Source organism: Arachis duranensis, chromosome 3, assembly GCF_000817695.3.
Source record: "Arachis duranensis cultivar V14167 chromosome 3, aradu.V14167.gnm2.J7QH, whole genome shotgun sequence".
NCBI classification, from domain to species: domain Eukaryota; kingdom Viridiplantae; phylum Streptophyta; class Magnoliopsida; order Fabales; family Fabaceae; genus Arachis; species Arachis duranensis.
The window spans coordinates 2404075-2427454 of NC_029774.3; the positions used below are offsets into that span (position 1 = coordinate 2404075).

The window sequence follows — 23380 nt, forward strand, 5'->3', positions numbered from 1 at the left end:
TAAATTTTATTTTTATTTTTGTTGTTAAATTTTTAATAATAAAAAAGTAGTTAAATATAAATAAAAATAATACTATATTATCAGTAAATATTATTATTTTTTATTTGATCGGTAATAATTTTCAAAATTTTAAGTAAGGAATCATAAACACTATGCTGAAAAGTTAGAAAAACGTGCCTCCACGTTTGGTTCTTACTGAGCATCAAACAAAAATTCGAGTGGTATCAACGTTACTGTACGCCTCAAAGTGGATGATTCTATTGATTGCTACGGTGGTTCTTGCATCCTTACCCCCAACCTTGGCCTTCATGTTAGCGATATCTCAATCTTCACATTTCGTCACAATCCCTTTGGATTTTCCTAGAGATATGGTGCACTTGCCTCAGCAAGCTGTCACCACCAGCTTCCACATCGATTTCTTCTTGCCAACGTTGTTTGCTGCTTTGGTGGTTGCTGCTTCTACCTGCTTCCTTCGCGCACTGGCACCCTAGACACAGTCGTAGACATATGTTCATCTCATTCAATTTTGACATTTTCGTAATTACTTATTTTGTCATGCGTTGTAGTTTGCCAAAATTATTCGATGTTAATCTATATTGCACATATTGAAATAAAAAAGTTTTATTCTATTCCTTGAAAGATTCGAACCCGGGACCTTACATCCCAAAACTACCTTGCTTGCATATTTTTAAACATTTCTTCAATTTAATCACGCTGCATGAAGCATGGTTAATCAGTAACACGTTCCTGTTCCTTTTTCTCCCTCTATATTTTCTGTGAGAAGCCGTTGACATTATCGCTCAGTGCTCATTTCACAGTCTCAGTTTGACGTCGACGCGTTGAAATTTTCAAATCTCAACGCGAAAGCATGTCCGCGGTTCTCGACATGGCTCTCATGACATCATCAGTAACAAGCCTGGATCCGGAAACCGTGCCATCAGCCGCGCCGCTACCTAGCCACTGCTAAGGTACCTTGAATTTGATCAATTCTCGTTCATTACTTTATTTTCTAATTTGGATTATGGCGTTTTCAACGGCGATATTCTGTGGCTGCATAATGTGGGAAGCTGCAGAGTTTAGCGATAGTCGCTTTTGCTTTGGTCAAACCATTACGGAGGAATCTTCGGTTGAGGTGGTTTTCCGGCTCCAACTACCCTCTTTCCCCTCCCCGGCAAAGAATTAAAAGGAAAACAAAAAAGGTTCATGCGATCGCATAGTTGTCATAAGTCGTCTTGTTTTGTACAAGGGTTGTTAACAAAAAATTTTCATGGTTTCAGGGGAGTACTTCTTTATAGATTTTGTGGCAACTTGCATTAGATCTAGTAAGATGTAATCTCCGTTATCTACATATTCAGGCTGGGGATACTCTATAGATATGGTTGGCTATATTCAGGTTATTGTTTGTGCAGTGAATTTGATATGCATGTTGAGCTTAATTTCCTTCTATCTGCACTACTTGGAATCTTTATTGCCTTCTTGGGGTCGATTCCTTTACTGCATGAAAATTAATCTCTTCTACTGGACCGTACAACTGCAAGACAATTTTATGTCATTGTTGCAGTTGAGGCTAACGATCCATCACAAGCTACTATTAGATTTGGGGTTACTCTGTTTTAGATGCAGTAATGCTGTCAGTGAGAATCTTTATCAACAGGATAGTCTTTGGTAGAAACAGAGATTAAGAGATAAAGACCGAAATAAATTTTAATATTCTGTTTGGTGTAAAGTGAGAGACAGAAATTAAAACAAGAATAAAACTCTAATTTAATTTGTACAAAAGATAAAATTGAAATTAATTAATTGAAATGAGAATATTTTAAGTATAAAATATTATTAAAATTTCAGTTTCCGTCTCTAAAAATTCCGTCTCTAAAAATTTCAGTCCCTTGTGCCCCTACCTTTTAGAAGTACTCAAATATTAAAATTTAAAAAACAGAGACAAATTTTAATACCAATCTCTGAACCAATAAACATAATATTGTGTCTCAATTTTTCAATCTCTATCCCAGTATCTCAAAATCCTAGTACCTCAAAACAAACGCAGAATGTGTTTAATGTTTGAACAAATCCTTGTTCATATTTGTGTGAAACGAATTGCAGTTCATCAATTTAACCGTCTTATCATTTTCTGATGTTATAAGACCTTGTAATGTGAACTTATTGTATCTACAGTGAACAAATCATACATATCATTAACAAAGGTTTACTTGTTTTACACGTATTATCCCATTGACCCCGAGCAAAAATCACAGGATCGTGGTGCCACGAATTCATCTATAACATTTTTTCCCTCGGCTTTCAAAGCGACGGCGTAACTTCTACGCATGTAGAAATCACGCAGAGCAGTGGCAAGGGGAAGTGGGAAACTACTGCGATTTTGGTTTAGTAAAGTTGTCCCACGTAGAATATATAAACCCTATTAATGAGAAATATAACGCCTGAAGACATGCCATCACGAAGTTCCAACACGAGGACGGCCAATACCATGGATAGAGCAACCTGAAGAACAAACTTATAAGATGCCGAGGGTATCTTCCAACCTGTAACATGACATGACAATGTTAGACAGGACGAGGTTCTTGCAATTTATAATGATTTGCCATGAACAAGAAGTAGCTTGTAGACCAAAATAAAAATACTAACTGGAAAGAGCAAATCTAGTGCTTCCCAAGCAGCATGACGAACAGCTCTGGTTGGATACATTGGACCACCAGGAGATGTAAAACTATATAAACACGTCTTCAATCTCGTGCTTGTAGTCATTCTTAATTCCATACCTGTGCCATTAGCATAAACAAAAGAAATGGCATAGCTATGTTAGGTTGAGATAAGAATACTCCAAATACTGGATTTGGTTGATGTAGTACCCTGGAGGACCTTAATTTCTGAAAGATAATGCAACAGCACCGGTTCCACCTTCAACTTTTGAAGCTGCCATGAAAAAAGTTTTTCAAAATACATTATGGCTAGTATCTTCTTTCCTTCATATTATTTTGCATGGCATTAGATGATATGGCTCCTAACTATTGAAGTTGAAAAGTTAATCCGAATGTACCTGATCAGTAAGTTCAGTAACGAATATATCTGCTGGACCACCAATTAGAAAAGCAGTTGGAAAATTTGGACATTGTTTCAAGAAGTTATCCACTTTGTCAGCTGCAAAGAAAATGTATATATTTCAAACTCTAGTGCAATGTAATTCATATGCTAATCCATTCCTCCAAATGTCTACCTGAATTGTAAAATAAAATGAACCTTGAGAGCAAAAGATACATGTCTCGCTGAGCCTGAGAGTTAAATGAAAGTTACAGTTTTAAAATGCCATCACTAGCAACTAAACTAAAGGATCCAATAAAAACTTGTCTAATATTAGAAACTCAATCTGATTAATCTAACCTGGACAGGAATTTTATTCAATCGATTATGGTCTAATGCAACATCTTCCAGAAGGTACTGGTTTGAGGGAAATAAAAAGAACAGGCAAAGGAATTAGAAAAAAGAAGCAATAATGACATCATGCAAATATTAGATTCTCGTTTGGGACTCTTACAAGAAATAGAGACTGGAAACGCCTTGTATTTGTTTGAATGTCAATCCTGCACACAGCACCAACAAATATAATTTCATTATCATCTTGGTTTGATAAGGAACATCAATTTCCAAACAATGTAAAATTTCAATATCAAACAATCCAAATCCATGTTCAAACTTTGCAGTTATAGCCAATAAACTAATGTCAATTGTTTCCGTTTAACAGCTTGTATTGCACTCTTACCAGAACACATCTGTGGCTCCTTGAACTAGAGCAGATGAATAGCGGAGGAGCACTTCTGGCTTATCAATTTGAGCTTCAAATAACTGCAAAAAGGTTTGAACTTATAGTGAAACACAACAGGCAGCCAAAGGGAAACATAGAGACCCAAAAAAGAGAAGATTTTCAGGATATAAACAAGAACAAATAATATGAATTAGTTTTGGATTATATATGGTTTGTAAAAGTTAGGATCCCTCATACTTCTGACATAGTTTACAAGTTATATCATATTCTATTGTCACATTACATATTTTGTTGTTTTGCTTCTCAGAATTGTCATCATTAAAATAGCTACAACTCATTCCAGTTATTCTCTATAAATATTCATCATATATTAGACATGATATGTATTAAGTTCCTAAACATCAAAGGGAAAACCTGCTCATGTTAGGGGTTTGAAAAATAGTTACTAACTTTCTATCAACTGCTCACTGATATATTAATTTGATACTGATTCAGGCGTTGCATTAACTTCAGAAACCAATGACAAATTATTAAAAAATTAAGATAACAGAGAATAAATCATAGTACATCAGCTAGTATGAACCGCCTTATGGTATAGAACTAACTTAAAAAGGGAATTGCGAACCAGTATGCCAACACTTTCAGACAAAAAAGACTGAACATCACGAAACCTCAGCTTTTGATGATCATGTCACCCAAAGTAAGTGTTGAGAATATGGTCAGTGAATAATGAAAAGAGAGAACCGAGATTCTTGTAGGACAGCATGTAGATATAAAATAGTGATTGGGAGGGGTTTGGTTTTAATCCCCCCCTCCTTTTCTCTACCTCCCTCCCTCTCTTTAAAATACCCTAATAGAACAACATACTTACAATGTTGACTAATCCGACATTTGTTACTATTACACATTTAATTAATAAAAGGGTAGATTAATATTAATCCAGTAGTACTGACAATTTGATAGGATACGTTGTGATGCAATAAGATGAAACATTATTTCCTATTTATTTATAATAATACTAGACTTCTAATGAAAACAAATTAGTTAGAGAATTAAATCATGAAATATGAGGGAAATATAGAAATTATTCGTATGATTCATATCATATATTCTTGTAGGACACACTGGTATTCTAAGATATGATTAGGATAATATGAGATATTTCCATGTATTTTAACCATAATATTACTAAAAAAATGTTTCCGTAGTTGGCTTCTAGGTGTGTTAAAGCCTTAAAGGCATGGCAATCATGACGGAAACAAATCTAGGCACTTCAAATATATAACCTTTAACAAAATAGAAATTGATAAGGCTTCTTTAGTATCTTGCTCGATTTTCTCTTGAATGTGATGTAATGTTCGAAATGATTCAAATCAAGTGCAATAAATTCGGGTAAAAGTTCTATTGAAGTGAATTTATCTCTAAAATAGCTAGCTTATATAATTTACTAGGTTATAAGTACACTCTACTTTATTAGCCTAAGAACTAATACATTTACTTTTGAACTTTAAGACAAGCTCACTTCAGATGAAATTAATCCGATATTCAAATATTTTCAAGCAAGCAACAAGACCATGAATTGTGAAATACACAAGCTCACATACCCATTTGTGAAAAAGGAGGGCAAAGATATGCGAAGAAAAAGATTGGCTCCATAGTTGCACAATCAAGTCAAGGATAGGCTTTCCACTCCCAGGTACTCGTACAAAATAATCAGCAAGCACATCATAGAAACATAATGGACCATCAAGGACATCCTCTGCAGGACCAATGGCATCTTCTTCCTTGTTGACAATTACTTCTGTTATTGTAGGGGGAAAAATTGCAGTTGGTAATTCTTGTTTGAAAAAGGGCTCTCGGCAGTTTTAGATTCAAATATCCATGTGTTAGCACAGCAACATAATAGACCAACTTTTAGTGTTAGCTGGGCATACTAATATAGTCCTATGAATCCTAGGTAAGAGTTACAAAAAGTATCATACAACTATAATATAGTTCTGATAAATCAAGAGCAAGAAAAAAGACTTCAATATGTGGAAAGGATGATAAAATCTTATATTGAAAGAACCTCAAAAAACACCATATAGTTCTTTAGAAGTTGCTGTTGGAGATGTCTGTCTAGAAGAACCTCAAAATCATGAAAATAAAACTTTGCTTCAACTGCCTCCTAGAACACTTTTCCACCACTGTAAACTACCCACATTAATACGTTTGACTATTCAATGCCACAAAATTGGCTTTATGTCACACAACACATGTTTTTCAGACAGAATTTTCTTGGCACACATAGGATAGACGACAACCTTACATGCAATCTTTCATTTTAAGCATAAGAATCTTCTTCCAGAAAAAAATAAAATAAAAAATCCATAAACCGTGATCATGCAAACAGAGTGAACCATAAACAATAACCCCATGTCAAACGGTAGCAACACCATCAAAGACACTAGACTGCAAACTTTTTCAAAAGGAAAAGTAAGGCTATGTTCTGAAGATAATCAATGGTTTCGACTCTCAATTCACCTTTAGCTCGGTCATCAACTTCTAAAGCAACGTCTGCAAACAGCTCCTGCAACAAATTGCGCCTCTGCGAGGAATTAGCTAGCGCCTGCACCACATAAAAATTCTCTTCAGCCAAAACAAAAAGCAACGCAACACAGCAAGCATATCAAGGATTCCTAGCTCCAATTTCAATTTCACAGCATTTTCCCGGCATTCAAACATAACAAATTTCCCCAAAAGTTAAAAAAAAAAAGAATAGGAAAACCGAACCCGCTGGAGCTTCTTGTGGATCGCTTGAGAGAGCGCGTCGAGGTACGCGGAGCTTCGATTCTGCGTGGAATGAGCTTCGGACATCTCCAATGGAATCGGAATCTGAAACTGGTTAAAGCAACCTCGGAGCGGAAGCAATAGCGCGCAAAAAAGAAAACCCTAGAAATCCCTAATTTAATCTCCGATCCAAACACGGCATCAACATTTTCCTTCCTTCCTTCCGGCAACAACAGTAACAGACAAAAGAAGAAAAAATAAAATAAATAAAATCGGAAATAACGCAGATTTATTTGGTAACAGAGAGTTTGGTTTGTTTGTGGTGTGTCAACATTTTTCTTTTTACCTTGTTATCGTTGGTTCGTTCTATATATAATGCAGTTGAAGATTGGAGTGTTGAATGGAGAAGCTTAATGAAATGAATGAATAACGTGGAAGAGAGGGAACAAAAGGATGTGTTAGTTCTTTGTTGAATTGACGTTGAGGTGAAGCGTGGCCGTTTGATACACAGACACAAAGAAAGGTGTCATATATAAGTGTCAATCATGTATCAACTATTTTCTTTTGGATATTCTTATTTCTATACATTATGTTTTCAGTTATTTATTAGCCAAATCTTATTTCTATTCACTGTATTCTATCTTTAAAGAGGACTCTCAAATGCATTTTTTCATCAAATAAAATTATTAGACTTGTTTCATGTGTATTTTATTTTGTATTGTGTTTTTATTTAAATTTAAATTTATAGTGAGTGTTGAAAGTACTTCGAAAAACAACTTTGTTTTTTGTTGGTGTTTTTTATTTAATTTTTTAGAAACTATTCGGATAAAGACGTCTAAAACATTTTTTTAAAGATATTTTTTGTAATTAAAATTTAACATATAATCGATTAATTATATTATTTTTGTTAAATTAATCTAGATGAATTAATTTGACTGAGAAAATAATAAATCTTTTAATTAATTCTATAATAAAAATATTATATTCATTTTTATAAAAAATAATTAATTTAAATCAGTTTTAGATTCGATTCATTATTTTTTTAATTAAATTAATTTATTTAATTTAATTTTGACAAAAATAACACAATTTTATCAATTATATATGTTAAATTTTAATTATTAAAAACTATCTTTAAAAAATGTTTTAGATACTTTTATTTAAGTGGCTCCTAATTTTTTTGTATATCTCGTATTCTTAAAAATAGTTAGTGTGTACAATCGAGCCAAATTCCTTGAGGTTCTTTTTATGTATTTTTTTTAACTATTAAATTATTATAATTCTTTTTATATTTATTGAATTATATGAAAAGTGATCAATTAATACGGTTTGGTGTATACGATCGCACAAGTTATAAGGCAAAATGTAACATCAAATTCTTCTAAAATAAAATAAAAAACAATAAAATAAAAAATAAAAATTCAATTACCATTGAATTAATAAAACTTAGATACAAATATACAATATAAATTAAAAAATCAATAATATATTAATATTTAATTATTCACTTCTTTATTTTATTTGTTTTTTCATTTTAGAATATTCTTTTAAAAAAATGTGTACCAATTCATTGTGATGAAGATGTGCATAATAGAGTAAAAAACCCCAAACTTCTGAGTTCTGCCGTTGTCTTGTTTCTCAGTTTCTGTGGCATGTTCTCGCTTTTCTGTCATTCTGTGCATTGTGTGTTTATTGGAACATGGACGCGGTGGCACGGAGGGGTATTTTGGAATTTCGACAAGTTTGGATAAAGAATAAGGAGGGAGCTGATGTGGCGACAGGTCCACTTTACGGTAGAAGATAGAAGCTCAAATATATGAATTTAGTTAAATATACTAAATTATTTAATAATTTTTAATTATTAATTTTATATAAAAATAGTTGTACTTATGTTTAGAATAAGATGATTAAAATTTGATTTGAGTTTTATTGTCCATTGGTTGTCTATTATCTTTTAGTTATGTGTTAATACTTAATATTTATTCCATAAACACAAACCATGACAAACAATAGCTGTGCTCAATTCTAATTGATGGAGCTGGCACTCATCACAACATCATTGAAATTGTCAGCATCCATCGACAGTAGATACATTGTAAACACTACCACACCAACATATTGCGTAATAGGAAACATTAATATTTAACTTTTTAAAAAATCTTATTTTAAAATTTTAAAAAATTATATTTGCGCTAAAAAAATATGCCCTCTCTTATTCCAATTCCTCACGCCAAGACCTCTTCCTCCAACTCCTCTCGTCGTGACGCCGTGCCATTCTCTTCTAACTCCTCTCGTCGTGCCGTCGTGACGCCTTTCAATTTTTTGATGTTTCCTTTCTCTCATCCACACCACTTCGAAGCCGCTTTTATGCACGTTTTTTTTCTTTTTTTTAAGTTTTGAAGGATTTTTTTCTTAGTTTTCATATTTTTTTTGTGAATGAATGACCATTTGTACCTATGAGAGATGAAAACGCTGACATTTGTACCCATGATAGCTCGAAACTAACCTTGTACCCATGAATGATGCTGTCCGTGTGACAAAAGTACCCCACCTTGGATCTGAGCTTGGTTCGTGCCTTTCCGAACCTACGTGGCACTCCCAAACCCTCTCCCCAATCTGAGCCAACCATTCACCATTATCATCTTCATCTTCTTCACCATCACCATTACCATAACCTCCATCACCATCACCTTAGCACTACCACGGCCACCTCCCTTCACCACAACCTCCGGCGACAACCCACACCGCCGCGCCCCTTTCTCTTCTTCTTTCCCTCTTCTCACCTCCGTTGAGCCCAGAAATCACAGCGCCAGCTCCTCCTCTCCACCAAAACAGCAAAATTTTCAAACACCAGCATGAATCAAAACACACCTAAATCCATTAACATGCATTTCTAACTAACCAAATTAAGCAAAATGAACTAAAAGCAATACAATGAAAGAAACAGAACTCAGGAAAAAACGCAGGGGATGGAAAATTATTCTTCTGCAATTGTTCCACACAGCCTCCAAAATCAGAACTCCATGAAACTCAAACTCCACTCATCAATGGCGTCACTGGGACCGTTTCCCGCAAATTAAACACCGTCATCTCATCCCATTCCAAATTCCCACACTTCTCTTTTAAAATGTATGAACAAGTTATTTTTATCTAATAAAACTACTAAAATATATAAAATTATTATATAAAAAATTATTTTATAATTAGATCACAGTGGGAAAGTCTTTTTCAGAATTACTGAAAAAAATGGTTAACAATCAAGTATCAAAATTGTTAAATCATTAAAATACTAATTTATGCTCAGTTGATTAAAATAAAAAAAACCAGTTTAAACGTTGATGTTAACAAGTATTGAATAAAAAATCATCGATATGTAATAGAACAGTGCGGCCTGAATTCTGTAGAAAAGTGGAGAGAGAACAGAAAGAAGCGACTTCACTTATTTCAACTAAATAACAATTTCATTGTCAAACAAAAGTTTTGATTTCTTGGTGTGATAGTAGAGGAAGCAAAATTTGAGGCACTACAACTTCTTCAACGTCATAACTATAATTATAAAAAGTGAAGAATAAAGAAAAAGAAAACTATTAGCTTGGCCTCGCTTATTATCTATAATTTAACATGACATATTATCAAAAAATGAGAGAATAAAATCACTTGGCTTTGGCAACACCAAGCCTCTTTCGGAAATCATCTTCCATAAGAGGAAGACCATCTTTCAATGCGAACTTTGGTTCCCAACCAAGCACTTCCTTTGCTTTTGTAATGTCTGGTTTTCTCTGTTTTGGATCATCAGGAGTGTTATCCACTGTCTTTATCTCCACAGCTGGATTAATAAGCTGCAAACACAAATTACAAACTTTATTAGGATCTTATTGGTTTCTGTTTTCATTTTCGGTGTTTTCTGATTAATGCTACTCAGAAGGGTAAAATCATAAACTAACCTCCTTCACTGTCTGTGCAAGTTCAAGCACTGTAAATTCACCTGCAAAAAAGAAGAGTGATTCAATTTAATTTGCTCAAGGCAAGAAAGGAATGATAGCAACTACAAGGTTTGGAATAAGGTCTAACCTGGGTTTCCAAGGTTGATTGGGCCAGTGTCTGATCCTTCCATGAGACGGATCAGGCCATCAACCTATGATTTCACAATAAACACAATCAATCAGCTTACAAATACTAATTCAATGAAACAAAGATGCAAAGACGGATATGCATGCATGCATACCAAATCAGAGACATAGCAGAAGCTTCGGGTTTGTGATCCCGGGGATTGGACTGTCAAGGACTCACCACTACAACACACCAATGATTATGTGAGAAATTGTAAGCATCATTGCTAGTCACATGTAAATGTTTTATGTTGAAAGTATACTTATGACTTCTGGTATGCAGATAAATTGTGAATTCGTATAAGATATGTCAGCTAATTGGTGAATTCATGTAATTATGGCCGAACCATGGGATAAGGAGAGAAAGAGGTTCAGATACCGAATTGCTTGAGCAATGAAGTTGCTAACAACACGGCCATCATCAATATTCATGCGTGGTCCATATGTGTTGAAGATTCTTGCAACGCGTATTTCTACATGAAAAGCATGTAAACAACAAAGTTGAGTTGCAAAGAAAAGCTTCTTCCAAGTTTGAGGAAAACAAGAGCAGAAATTCATTTTACCTATGCCATGTTGCCTATGATAATCAAACATCAGAGTCTCAGCCACACGCTTCCCCTCATCATAGCAACTTCGTACACCTGTTATAGCACAATGATTCAGTGCATATACAGTTATAAACTAAGCCAAGATACACAGATTGAGACTGATATAAAAGCATGTACCATTAGGGTTGACATTGCCCCAGTAGGTCTCAGGTTGGGGATGCACAAGAGGATCTCCATAAACCTCTGAAGTTGATGTAAGCAAAATCCTGCAAATAAAACAAGAACTAAGACCAACTGATTGTATAAGCTGAAATTGTTACTACTTGACATAGAAAGTTTTCCAACCTTGCTCCTACTCGCTTTGCAAGCCCAAGCATGTTCAGTGTGCCAATCACATTTGTCTTTATTGTCTGAAGAATATTATTTCTTTGCACATTAGTTGGTTTCTCAAGGTTCATTTTTCAACCAATGATGCATGACAGAAGAAGATGATTGAAGACAAATTAAAACTCAAGAATACCTTCACAGGATTATATTTGTAGTAAATAGGAGAAGCAGGGCAAGCAAGATGATAAATCCGATCAACCTCAACCAGCAAAGTTTCAGTGACATCTAGAAAGGGATAAGAGTGATAATGTGCATCAGCATAGTTAATTTATGCAGATTTATAAGCAATGCAAAACATAATATACTAAGCACATCATACAGCATATAAGACAGTTGGTTAGTTAAAAAGATGGACTGTACCATGACGGATAAGCTCAAATCTTGGATGACCGATCCAATGTTTGATGTTATCCTTGGATCCAGTGAAGTAGTTATCAGCAACAATGACCTGATTAGAAGATGCTAGTTAGTAGAATTAAATAGGAGGTGACAAAAAAAACACAATATTATAAGAAAGGATGACAAACTGACCTCATTCTTTTCGTTTTCCATGAGTCTATCGACGAGGTGTGAGCCAATGAATCCAGCTCCTCCCGTGATCAAAATTCTCATGTTGGGCTATAGTTAAGAATGAAAAGAACTAAATGAATTCTCCAACAAATGCAGAATCAATAAGAAAGAGTAGCTACAATATCTTAATTTTGAAACTATGAAACAGTTAGATTGCAAAAACCATATCTAACACGAAGTCAGTGAAAGAAGAACAATGTAGCAAGAAATTTCCGAATCAAAATAGATAAGCTAAGCTAAAAATTCACCTGGAAGAACTTGGAAAAACGCAACGGAGATGGCAAGGGAGGTTGCTTTCCATCTTGGTTATCATCCTTAGGAGATTTCGATGCCATTGCAAGGTCCTCTAAAATTCAATTCCTACACACCAAGATCAAGGAGGTAAAAAAAATTTCATAGAGCAAATCATATGGCTTAAAATTCATCAAACAAATAAAGAACAGAGAGACAGAAATTGAGAGAGTATGCAATAAACCTGATCTAAGCGCTTCAAAGATCAATCCTAAACTAGCTTCTATTCCAAGTAACCTATGATCATAGACCCGTTTATATATATACACACAGAGAGAGAAAGATGAAGTAGATCAAGAGATTGAAATATATACCATTCAAAATTGGAACAAAAACGGAAACTTAAAAAAGAATTTCAATTAACCAAATTCAATTTTCAAAAGGTAGTGATGGAATTCACACCGAACGCGTAATGATCTTAAATAATTGAATATGACAAGTTGAATTTGCCTACCTAATGAACGTAAATGGAAGAGTATTTGACGTGAGATTGGAAGTGAAGGAAGAAATGATGGAAATGAATGGGATCGTGCCGAAAGAAGAAGGTGAGTGAAGGATCCAAATATAGATGCAAATGCAACAACTATCACACGTTCACACTCTTTTTTCTGTGATTAAGAGGAGACGAGAAATGTTCGGTTACATGCAGAAAATGCTGCTCTGAGTTACACTTCATGCACCAACATCTGCTGCCACGTGTCATGTTCCCCCACTTAACTGCTGACTTCTGAGGTTGTCTTTTTCCCCTCCCTTAACATTCTCAATCTCATTCTCAAATCTCAATTTCTTTAGTCAACCCTTTTGTTATAAACATGATGAGCAATTAAAGCATTTAATATAGTTGTTGGGTTTTTACATATTTCTTGAGTATTATTTACCTGAATTTTTTATAAATTTAATTTTAATATATTGATAAGAGTAAAATATTTAATTTCATTCAGACTCACAATTACATTTGTTTTTTAGATATTGTAATTATTTTTAATGATATAACGTTACATGATTAAATATATGTGTAAAATATACATCAAAATTAAATTAACAAAAGAATCATTGACCATCTTTTAACTCATTTGTATTTTAATTTTTCTTTTTAAAAAGAAAAGAACAGAACAAATTAAGCTGAACATCTCATATAATTCAACATGGCAAGATCCATAATTCCATATTGCCGTTTCTAATATTATCCACTTCCAAGCCAAAATATCCATTATTATGAAATATCTAACATTGACACAAAGTCGTGATTCGAAAAATAAAAATCCATAATGACATGAAGTGATAAAGGTGTAACAACAAAAAGGAAGAACAATCTTAGTTCTTTTTGGGAACACCAAGCCTCAAACGGAAATCCTCTTCCATAAGAGGAAGGCCATCTCTCAACTTGACCTTTGGTTCCCAACCAAGCAATTCCTTTGCTTTTGTTATGTCTGGTTTTCTCTGTCTTGGATCATCTGGTGTGTTCTCAACCATCTTGATTTCCACATCTGGATTAATAAGCTGCATAAACAAACCATAGTTGATGCAATAAGCAACATTAATTAGTTACTTCCTTAATGATTGTAGATCTATTCTATTACACACACATGCCCTAACTCACATGCAGTTGTTTTCTTGTAAAGTTGATAGTTGAGAATCTTTAGATGACAATTTAGTCAAATATGTCAATTCATCTGACGGTTCTCAACCCTAAACTTCACGTGAAGACAACTGCATGTGAGTCTCATACTGTTGTGTCAGTGTTAGAGAAGAAAGCAAACTACTAACCTCTTTCACAGTCTCAGCAAGTTCAGTCATAGTAAACTCGCCTGAAAGAATAAAGCCATGGACTAAAAGTTAGTACTTGTCCGAAAGATCATTATACAAAGGTTTCAGTTTAAACTATAACCTGGGTTCCCAATGTTGATTGGACCTGTGTTTTCGCCTTCCATTAGACGGATAAGGCCATCAACCTGGTACATTACAAACACGCAAGCAGAATGAGATAGCTATTTTAGTATGTAAAATAAAATATGACAAAGCATGAACGAGAAACGCCTTGTATATATACCATGTCAGAGACATAGCAGAAGCTGCGAGTTTGAGTTCCTGGAAGTTGGACTGTTAGGGGTTCACCACTGTCACATACAAAAAACTACATGAGAAGTAGCAACTGAAGACTCCAGCTCGAATTGGATCCAAGACTAATCAGCTCAATGGAGGTATTTAAATCATTTCATGAAGGCCTAGCAAATAAACTGAGATACTAGCAATCAACAATTCATGAATATTTATCGGCATATTCGTCTTACCGGAGTGCTTGAGCAATGAAATTGCTGACAACACGGCCGTCATCAATGTTCATTCGAGGTCCATATGTATTAAAGATTCTTGCAATTCGGATTTCTGTGGACAGATGGAAATAAACATCACATTGAGTTAGTAGCAGAAGAAAACATGTACTGCCATACCCTCTATTAATGAGAAGACATCACAAGGAAAAAAGGATAAGGAATTACCAATTCCATGTTGCCTATGATAATCAAACATCAAAGTTTCTGCAACTCGCTTGCCCTCATCATAACAACTTCGAACTCCTGCATGCACATTTTATGTTTAGAGTATGACCTCATAATATAACAAGCTTTGGAATATATATGAATGTCAAGTGTCAAGATACAATTCAAGCAACATATATGATAAACCACTGTGACATGCTAAAACTAAACAGTGGATTGCCCAGTTTAAGATTTCCATAGATAAAAAACTTTGATTAACTACATACCAATAGGGTTAACATTTCCCCAATAGGTTTCTGGTTGTGGATGCACAAGGGGATCTCCATATACCTCTGAAGTAGATGTAAGTAAAATCCTGTTGAACAAAATTACAAATTAGTAAAAGCAATTTCCACAAGCAGTTTAGACTATAAAATAAATAATAAACATAGATCCCCAACCTTGCTCCCACTCGCTTAGCAAGCCCGAGCATGTTCAGTGTTCCAATCACATTTGTCTTTATGGTCTGCAAAGTTATTCCATCAACTATTAGATAGTTTAACAAAAACTTACTTAACAGATAGAACAATTTACCATTGACAGTGACACATGGAAAGATTTTTGTAAAGAAATAGATCAGACTCTAAAAAATCCCACCTTTACAGGATTGTATTTGTAGAAAATCGGAGAAGCAGGGCAAGCAAGGTGGTAAATTTGATCAACCTCCACCAGTAATTGCTCCGTGACATCTACAAATAGTAAAAGAGAAGTAAGCACATGGAAATAAAGAAAAGTGATTTTCATATCTTATCTAACTACCAAGCTTCTTGCAACAGAAAGAAAATGCGAAGACTATACCGTGACGAATTAACTCAAATCTAGGATGACCAATCCACTTTCTAAGGTTGTCTTTAGATCCAGTGAAGAAGTTATCAACGACTATGACCTGATTAGACGAACACACGGTGAGATGCTGTACCAAAGTTGTATATAGCACTTGTTGAATCACAAATAAACTTCAGATCTATGCATAGCAGTACAGAAAGATCTCAACTGCACTGACCTCATTCTTCTCATTTTCCATCAATCTGTCAACTAGGTGAGAGCCAATAAATCCAGCTCCTCCAGTAACCAAAATTCTCATATTGGACTGTTTTCAATGAGAAAGAGTTAGGGAACCAATAATTTGTGTAAAGAGGGAGAAAAAGAAATGGCCATGAATAAAAAGAAAGGTTTCCTGGCAAAAACATTATCCAGGTAATAAATGAGTTCTCACTTCTCAATCATGAGATGTAATATGATTCTGCATACACATCTGCCACGTGATATGAACCATGCTAATGTGATAGTGACATGGGAAAGTAGTATAACTGACCCACATGTGCTAAAATTTAATTTTCTCATGTACCACTTTCGTTACATTATCCAAATTCACAGTTATTTTGAAACCAAAGGAGTAACATTTACCAGATCCAACAATCAAAGATTCATTTATAAGAGAAGGGGAGTATATGCAAATACAGGACTCTATGAGAGACCATCAATAGTAGATTACCAATGCATTGACATAACTGGATCCAAACCAACAAAAACAGAAGAACATAATCAGAATAACAGAATGCCATGTGAGGGATGACCTGAAAGAACTTGGAGAAGCGCAAGGGAGATGGCTGAGGAGGTTGCTTTGCTGCTCCATTAGAAGCATTGGCTGCCATTGTCAAAATCTTTCAAGTTCAAATCCTGAACCAATTTCCAAACGGTCAACACTTATTATGAGCATTTGCACACATTAATTAGTTGAAAACATCAAAACTTAATGAACCAAATCAAATTACCTAACTTAAGCAGAGAAAGAGAGAGATCAATCCACAACCCCAAATCACAAGCCTGGCACAAAGATCTATGATCAGAACACCGTTTTATAGTAGGAAGAGCAGATCCAGAAATTGAGGTTTCTCCTACTACCAAACACTAAACCACAATTTTCTTTTTAAATTACTTAATTACATAGCAATAGGTGAGGAAAGAAAGAAAAAAAAAAGTAATTTTTGGAACCTTCAAACTCACGGAAAGTTAAGTTGAATAACAATCATGAAAGCTCCTAGGCAACTACATGGAAACCAAAAAGGCTGGCATCATACCAAACTAAAAAAGAACAAAAAAATAAGAAAAACAAAGTACCCAAAACCCAAAATTGAATCTTTTTTTAATCACCTACTGAATACTGTAAGAGGTAACTACAGAGAACAGACCCAAGTACCAAAATTGAACCTTTTTATTACTACTGAATAGTGAACTACCTGTAGGATAGAGGAACACAGCAAAAGGCGTTTTCAGGGAGCGGTGATATTCAGGGTATGAATGAATGTCAGAGTTTCAGAGATGTGAAATCTGGAATTTGTAAATCAGTGAAACTAATTAGTAATAATGCGAAAGAAAGGAAGAAGTTATGTGATGTATGTAAGGTGAGCTTGATTTTGTGTGCATGTTTTGTTGATAAACACAATAAGTCACAAACAACACGCTGACTACTGAACAAGGATGAGCTGTCACTGCTCTAACATTAACATTATGCTCCAATTCCGTAGTTTCCACGTCACTGTTTCATGATTTTACCATTTTTTTTTTCACCATTGATTGTCGGATTTTAGTGAGTTAAAAAACGTTCAATGTTTTTCTCCAGCATTTTGTCTAGCAATCATTTATTTCCTATAAGATCTGTCTCAATAAATATAATATAATGATATACATGTATGTATCTATAATCTATAATATTATAATATTTATATGCAGATATTAATTGATTTAGTGACTAATTTTTAATATGTTTAAGAGTATTTTTGGTATAAGATATTTATTAATTTTGATATATATAAAACTCTTATCACACTTTTTCATTTATTTAGATATTGAAAAGTGTAACCCACAAATCAAACAGGCAAGGACACACTAACTATTCCAAGCCAACAGAAAAAAAAAAAAATCACACATGCATATATAGTATCCAATTTCTCTTAAAATTTTCCATTTATGAAATTAACAATTGAGTATTTCATTTGTGCAAGGAATGTAGCTTGCAAGATATTTCATACAAATTAATCACACTAGATGGATTTTCCCATTGAACCAATTCCTTGATTGCTTCTTCAATTTTCATTGTCTCTTTCATGATTGCACTCAAACAAAACCCCAAAGCACTCAAACTCAAAACAACTTGGCTCTTCAACTCTTTCTCATCTTCAACATCATCATCATCATCATATAAATGGTCAACAGCATTTCTTGAATGTTGGAGATAAGATCCTAAAGTTTTCTCAAGGCCATCTTCTCCTAAGCCAGAAACCATGCATATACTTGACTTTGGTGTTGACTTTCCCACTTCAACATCACTAGTAGTGTTCTTCTTCTTCTCAAGCTCCTTCTCAAGAAACCCAAGAGATTTCAATTTAGAAATCTCCTCAAAACTCTTCATTGAATTGCAAATGAGTTCCTTCAAATGTCCAATGTCACCTTCTATCAAATTCACATGCTCTTTCCAACATGCCTCACATCTCTGTACCTCTTGTTGGAGGAACTTCAATGCTTGAGAACCAAGTTGCAATACATCATCCAATCTTGACAAAGATTCTAAGAGTTTGTTATAGCAAGCACCATGAAATGGCAAGAACCAAAAATTTGGCTCAGCTTCTGCTTCAACAACAAATTTCTTTAGCTTATTAACATGACCCTTTAGCTTCTTTTGGTTTTGTTCTACCTTGGTTTTCGATGAATCATGAAGGATGGACAAGGATCCAATGGACTCAACTAGTGTGGAAATACTATTGGACAACTCAACTTTTGCACATGTTGAGGCCCTCTTGGGCCTGAAAAGAATATCCACAAATATTGAACAAGAAAGCCCAATAAACGTTTCAACAATTCTTGTAATAGCAAACTCTTTTGGTGGGCCAAAATTTTCCCTACCCAATATTAAAAGGGCCCCAATAGCTGCAGATACTCCACCAGCAGGCCCATACATTTGACTTCTTTGGAGGAAACTTGTGAAAAGGAACCATGGAAAAAGAGACAAGAATCTTAGTACCAAGAACCTCTCAAAGACAAAGCTAATGAGAACTCCATACACTGTTCCCAACACGGTTCCTTGGGCTTTGAGATTTGTTACCCTAAATGTGGCTTCCCTGCCAGATGTATAGGTTACAGCCACAGGAAGCCCAGCCCAAAATCCATCCTTTTTGCTGTATACTAAGCCCAAGTAAACAGCAAGGCCCAATGAGAGAGAGCACTTGTATGATGCCATGAGTTTTGGGCTTGTTAATGTTGTCACAAAAGAATTAGCCCAATTTTCTTTGTTACCCTCAGGAGAATTTAAATTTGGATTTCCATTTTTTTCAGTAGGTTGGTCTTGAATACTAGGTGGAGTAGGCTCAGCTAGTGATTTCATGTAGAGGAGTTTAGTGCAAAACAAGTAAAAATAAAAGGGTAAATCTTGTAGGGTTGTTGGAATGGTTTGAAGGGAATGGAGAAAATTGGTTATGTTTTTTTCACTTGGTTCAGGGACAGTTAGTGAAGCACCATGCAAATTGTGTTTGGTTTCTTTTATGGTTAAGCTAATTTGTTGCATGAGGCTATTAAGACCATGTTTCATGTCTTCATTGATCATGCTTATTGGAAATGAATTGATGCTTCTTAGAGCCAGTTCCATTCCTCTTAGTGTGATATCCACTTCTTTAAGCTTCTCTACAGCATATAAGCAATTGGATCTGAATATTTTGGTTTGAGGTCTCTCCCACCTCATGCCTTTCTGTTCAAATAGAAAGAAAAAGTGTTTTAACATAATTAGTTTAATTTTGACGCACTGTCAAGAGTTTTATAGGATCATTCAATAAATTTATATGTTTAAATGATTTTTTAGGTAATAAATTTGAATATTAATTATTTTTATTGATGTGATGATAATATATACATAATTAATTGTCTGTATAAATTTTATTTATAATATATAAAAATTAAATTCTAAAACAATAATGATGCTAAATCATGACACAAAAGATGATTAGTGCAGAGAGACATGATGATCGATTAGAGAAATGAGAATCTAGAGAAAAATATAGAATAATAAATATAACTAACAAGAAGCTAAGTAGTAACCATTTTTAATTATCTAACTAACACACATTTCTAACAATACAAAACATAACATAGTGGCCAATGATGATATATATACCAAATCTATATGTCTCTCTTTATATATAGTGTCCACATTTAATTTTATATATCGTTCTCCATTTCTAATAAATATATTAAATAATGTTAATTTTTTTGGATTGAGTTATTTAGTGAGGCATACTTGGTAGTGTGTGATGATTTGGAGAAGCTTGGTAGTTGAGAAACAGTTGGCTTGAGAAACTGACATGAATACAGAGGCCTTGTCATCTTCACATATTGCCTTCATCAAAAGCTTCACCCTCTTAATCGTATTCTGTGTTAATAGCTTGTAATTCTTTTTCACCTGCACCGTTGGAAAAATATATTAATAGATACATATTTAACCTCAAACTATATATATAATATACTTTATATTTAAGACAATACTTAACCCGTTTTTTTTTTTCATGATATATTCTACAATAAATCAAGTATTAATCCGTTTTAAATTTGAGCTTTATTTAAGAGTCTCTTAGTGATTAATGAAATACTACACGCATAAAGTAAAATTTAAATCTCTGACATTTATTTAATCGAAGGAATAAGTTGATCACTTTGACCAACCCAAGTAGTTTATTTTACTTTTTTTTTAAGATAATATTTAAAGCATGTTTGGTGGATGAATATTATTACCTGACGGCATGCAAGACGCGGAGAGGGAAACAACAGGGCGAGAATGCAGGCCGCCACTCCGAGGGCGGTGCTAGCCGCCACGCCGAGAGGGTGCATGAGAGGCTGAGTACGAGCACCATTGATGTAAGCTATGACATACAGAAGAACTATCTGACCAAGCGCTATCCTCTTAGCTATGAAATGCGTAATCTCTCCCGGTAGCGCCACAACGAAGGCGGCCAGGGCGACTGCCACCGCTATCGTCTCCTTAGTTAAGCGGCTGGGCCCAATGATCCAGAAGCTGAGCATGGCTGGGCCCATGCTCTGAATTGTTGCATAAAGAGCATACCAGGAGCCTCTCAAGGAGTCTCCGAAGGTGGCATCGTTGAGGATGATTATTCCCACGGTGACATAGGAGAATGAAGGCAGCTCGATAAGCTTTTTTAGGGAATGGGGGCCCAAGAGGGTTACAGAGCCCACTATGGTGGTGGCTAGAGCTGTACGGAAGGCTGAGGCTAGGCATGCTTGCCACATGGATTTGCCTCCATTAGTGGCTGCTGCCATCATATATATTATTGTTGAAGCTAAGGTAATTAAAGTGTATGTAGTAGTAGTGACTATATGGTGATGGCGAGAGTTTGGAGCCATGCTTGGGTTTTATATAATGTGAGAAAAGAACCTGCACCAGCATAACACAACTGTGGGAGAAATAAGATACTATATTTTCTTCCGATTATACACTAAATTAGTCATTAAAGTGACACAATTATAAAATATATGTTTGAAATAGAAATATATTTTAAAAATAAATTAAATTACATATGTATTTATATATAAATACACTAATAACTAATTTTAGTGTATAAATTTCTTTTTCCTATTAGTTTTATTTTTTAAAAAAGTAGTTTTATGAATTTATATTTATATTATTTTATAGAAAAAATAATAATTTTTTGATATTTAAATAACACTTTCATCTCTTTTATTTTTAAAATGTACAATTTTTTTCTAATAATTAAATATAATAATATAAAATATATACTATTTTTACTACTATAATAATATAAAATATATATCACTATTAATGTAATAAATTTTAATTATTTTTAATATTTTTTTATTAATCATAAAATATATACAAGTTTTTTAATTAAATATTTTGTAACAAGTTAAAATATTAAAAATAAAATAAAACTATTACAATAATAATAAGTATACATTTTATATTATTTTTTAATTAAATAGATTAAAGTATATATATGTTATTTAATTTTTATAGGAGAAGAAAGTGTCATTTAGACTTTTGATAAAAAAGAAGAAGAGTATTTTATTTCTATTTTATATATAAAAAAGTAGTAATTAAATCAATCATCTATATAAAATATATATCAAAATATAAAATATATATTAAAAATAAATTAAATACCACATGTATTTATACATAAATATAAAGTGACAAATTTGATGATAACGTATTTGTTGTGTGCCTAATATTTTTGTTATATATATATATATATTGAAACAAAATTACTAATAATCATTTTTATATTTAAAAAACCAAAATTTAATTTGATAATTAACTAATTATTTATGGTGTTAACATGTAAAAGTTATATTTTATTATAGAAGCGAGTATAATATAATAGGACATAGATATAACGATTTTGTTTTTTTTTTTACACTATAGATGATGAAAATATGGGACACAAGTGGTGCATAATTAAAAAAAAACATATTATATAATCTAATTAAAATTATTTTATTAATTAAAATATTAAACCGATGATCTTTTAGTTTTAGTATAATATGTTTAGTATCTTATCTAATTTTAAATTTATTATTTATCATATTATTTATATTTGTGGTTCAATAGATACTATCTGTTCTAGTCTTTTAAAGTTGCACACGAATCAAATTGGATCAAATATAACTAAAATCTCTATCCGATCTGTACTTATCTCATCATATAAGATCGCGGCAAGCTGAGACGACGAACAGAGTCGAAGACCGCGCCGATGATGGAGATAACGAACCGAGACGACAGCCCCACCGATGTTGGAGACGACCACTATGCGGAAGGAAGAGACAACGACACAACAATAGAGACGGAAAAGTAGACGTGGTCTCAATAGTCTAAGATGACGACGGTAAAGACACGGTGACGGAAGTGAATGACAATGATGGATGAGGTGAATGGTGGTGATGGATGACAGGAAATGGGACTGGGTCTGGGTGAGACAGGAGAGGAAGAGTAGCGGCGTTTACTTGATAGTCAGGGTTAAGGAATTAGGATTTTCATTTCTTAATTATAGTATTTATATGATGGATGTGGATCCACAGATATTATGGCAATATCCATACTATTCGAACGATGACTCTGCAAATCGAATAATATTTATAGAATGTGGATCGAATGCAGATAAATATTGCAGATATGCGAGTATTATCCAATTCATATGTAGTCCTAACTTGTTCAACCGTTTTTTTATTTTAAAAAAATATATTAATAAATTGTAAGAATGAGAATTTAAAATAAAAAAGAATTGATGAGAAAAAATAGAGAGAATCAAGATGGAAAAAATACTGTTATTGATAGAATTAAAAAAAAGATACAAATAATTCAATTCATAACTT

At 33.7% G+C, this 23380-nt stretch overlaps 4 protein-coding genes and 1 long non-coding RNA gene across 8 annotated transcripts; 1 reads left to right on the forward strand and 4 right to left on the reverse strand.

Moving 5' to 3' along the window:
* Positions 1 to 645: 645 nt before the first annotated feature.
* On the forward strand, positions 646 to 1472 carry LOC127745822 (uncharacterized). The gene is made up of 2 exons (XR_008007428.1): positions 646 to 968; positions 1074 to 1472. It is a non-coding gene; the product is annotated as an uncharacterized LOC127745822 (long non-coding RNA).
* A 632-nt stretch (positions 1473 to 2104) lies between these two features.
* LOC107476864 (uncharacterized) lies at positions 2105 to 7044 on the reverse strand. 3 transcript variants are annotated; one of them, XM_021137268.2, is made up of 12 exons: positions 6894 to 7044; positions 6551 to 6763; positions 6302 to 6386; positions 5383 to 5579; positions 3776 to 3858; positions 3551 to 3596; positions 3397 to 3453; positions 3233 to 3287; positions 3056 to 3156; positions 2868 to 2931; positions 2644 to 2777; positions 2105 to 2540 (listed from the first exon to the last, which is right to left on the reverse strand). In XM_021137268.2, exons 2-12 carry the CDS (start codon positions 6632 to 6634, stop codon positions 2367 to 2369), a joined length of 1080 nt encoding a protein of 359 aa, XP_020992927.1. In that variant the 5' UTR covers positions 6635 to 6763; positions 6894 to 7044; the 3' UTR covers positions 2105 to 2366. The 3 variants fall into 3 exon arrangements, with proteins under 3 accessions (XP_020992927.1, XP_020992926.1, XP_015952278.1); XM_021137267.2 differs by having other exon boundaries at positions 6551 to 6767; XM_016096792.3 differs by having other exon boundaries at positions 6551 to 7044.
* A 2995-nt stretch (positions 7045 to 10039) lies between these two features.
* LOC107477150 (UDP-glucuronic acid decarboxylase 5) lies at positions 10040 to 12720 on the reverse strand. The gene is made up of 13 exons (XM_021137269.2): positions 12637 to 12720; positions 12410 to 12521; positions 12123 to 12209; positions 11952 to 12039; positions 11725 to 11816; positions 11550 to 11614; positions 11382 to 11470; positions 11220 to 11297; positions 11036 to 11129; positions 10773 to 10839; positions 10619 to 10682; positions 10492 to 10532; positions 10040 to 10386 (listed from the first exon to the last, which is right to left on the reverse strand). The coding sequence occupies exons 2-13, from the start codon at positions 12494 to 12496 to the stop codon at positions 10201 to 10203; spliced, it is 1038 nt and encodes a 345-aa protein (XP_020992928.1). The 5' UTR covers positions 12497 to 12521; positions 12637 to 12720; the 3' UTR covers positions 10040 to 10200.
* An 849-nt stretch (positions 12721 to 13569) lies between these two features.
* On the reverse strand, positions 13570 to 17419 carry LOC107476863 (UDP-glucuronic acid decarboxylase 6). Of its 2 annotated transcripts, XM_016096788.3 has the most exons (14): positions 17230 to 17419; positions 16765 to 16816; positions 16567 to 16669; positions 15993 to 16079; positions 15788 to 15875; positions 15587 to 15678; positions 15391 to 15455; positions 15217 to 15305; positions 14951 to 15028; positions 14744 to 14837; positions 14503 to 14569; positions 14341 to 14404; positions 14220 to 14260; positions 13570 to 13952 (listed from the first exon to the last, which is right to left on the reverse strand). In XM_016096788.3, the coding sequence occupies exons 3-14, from the start codon at positions 16642 to 16644 to the stop codon at positions 13767 to 13769; spliced, it is 1029 nt and encodes a 342-aa protein (XP_015952274.1). In that variant the 5' UTR covers positions 16645 to 16669; positions 16765 to 16816; positions 17230 to 17419; the 3' UTR covers positions 13570 to 13766. The 2 variants fall into 2 exon arrangements, with proteins under 2 accessions (XP_015952274.1, XP_015952277.1); XM_016096791.3 differs by lacking the exon at positions 16765 to 16816.
* A 506-nt stretch (positions 17420 to 17925) lies between these two features.
* Positions 17926 to 21362, reverse strand: LOC107476862 (uncharacterized). Its single transcript, XM_016096787.3, has 3 exons — positions 20768 to 21362; positions 20277 to 20438; positions 17926 to 19730 (listed from the first exon to the last, which is right to left on the reverse strand). Exons 1-3 carry the CDS (start codon positions 21311 to 21313, stop codon positions 17982 to 17984), a joined length of 2457 nt encoding a protein of 818 aa, XP_015952273.3. The 5' UTR covers positions 21314 to 21362; the 3' UTR covers positions 17926 to 17981.
* Between the last annotated feature and the right edge of the window lie 2018 nt (positions 21363 to 23380).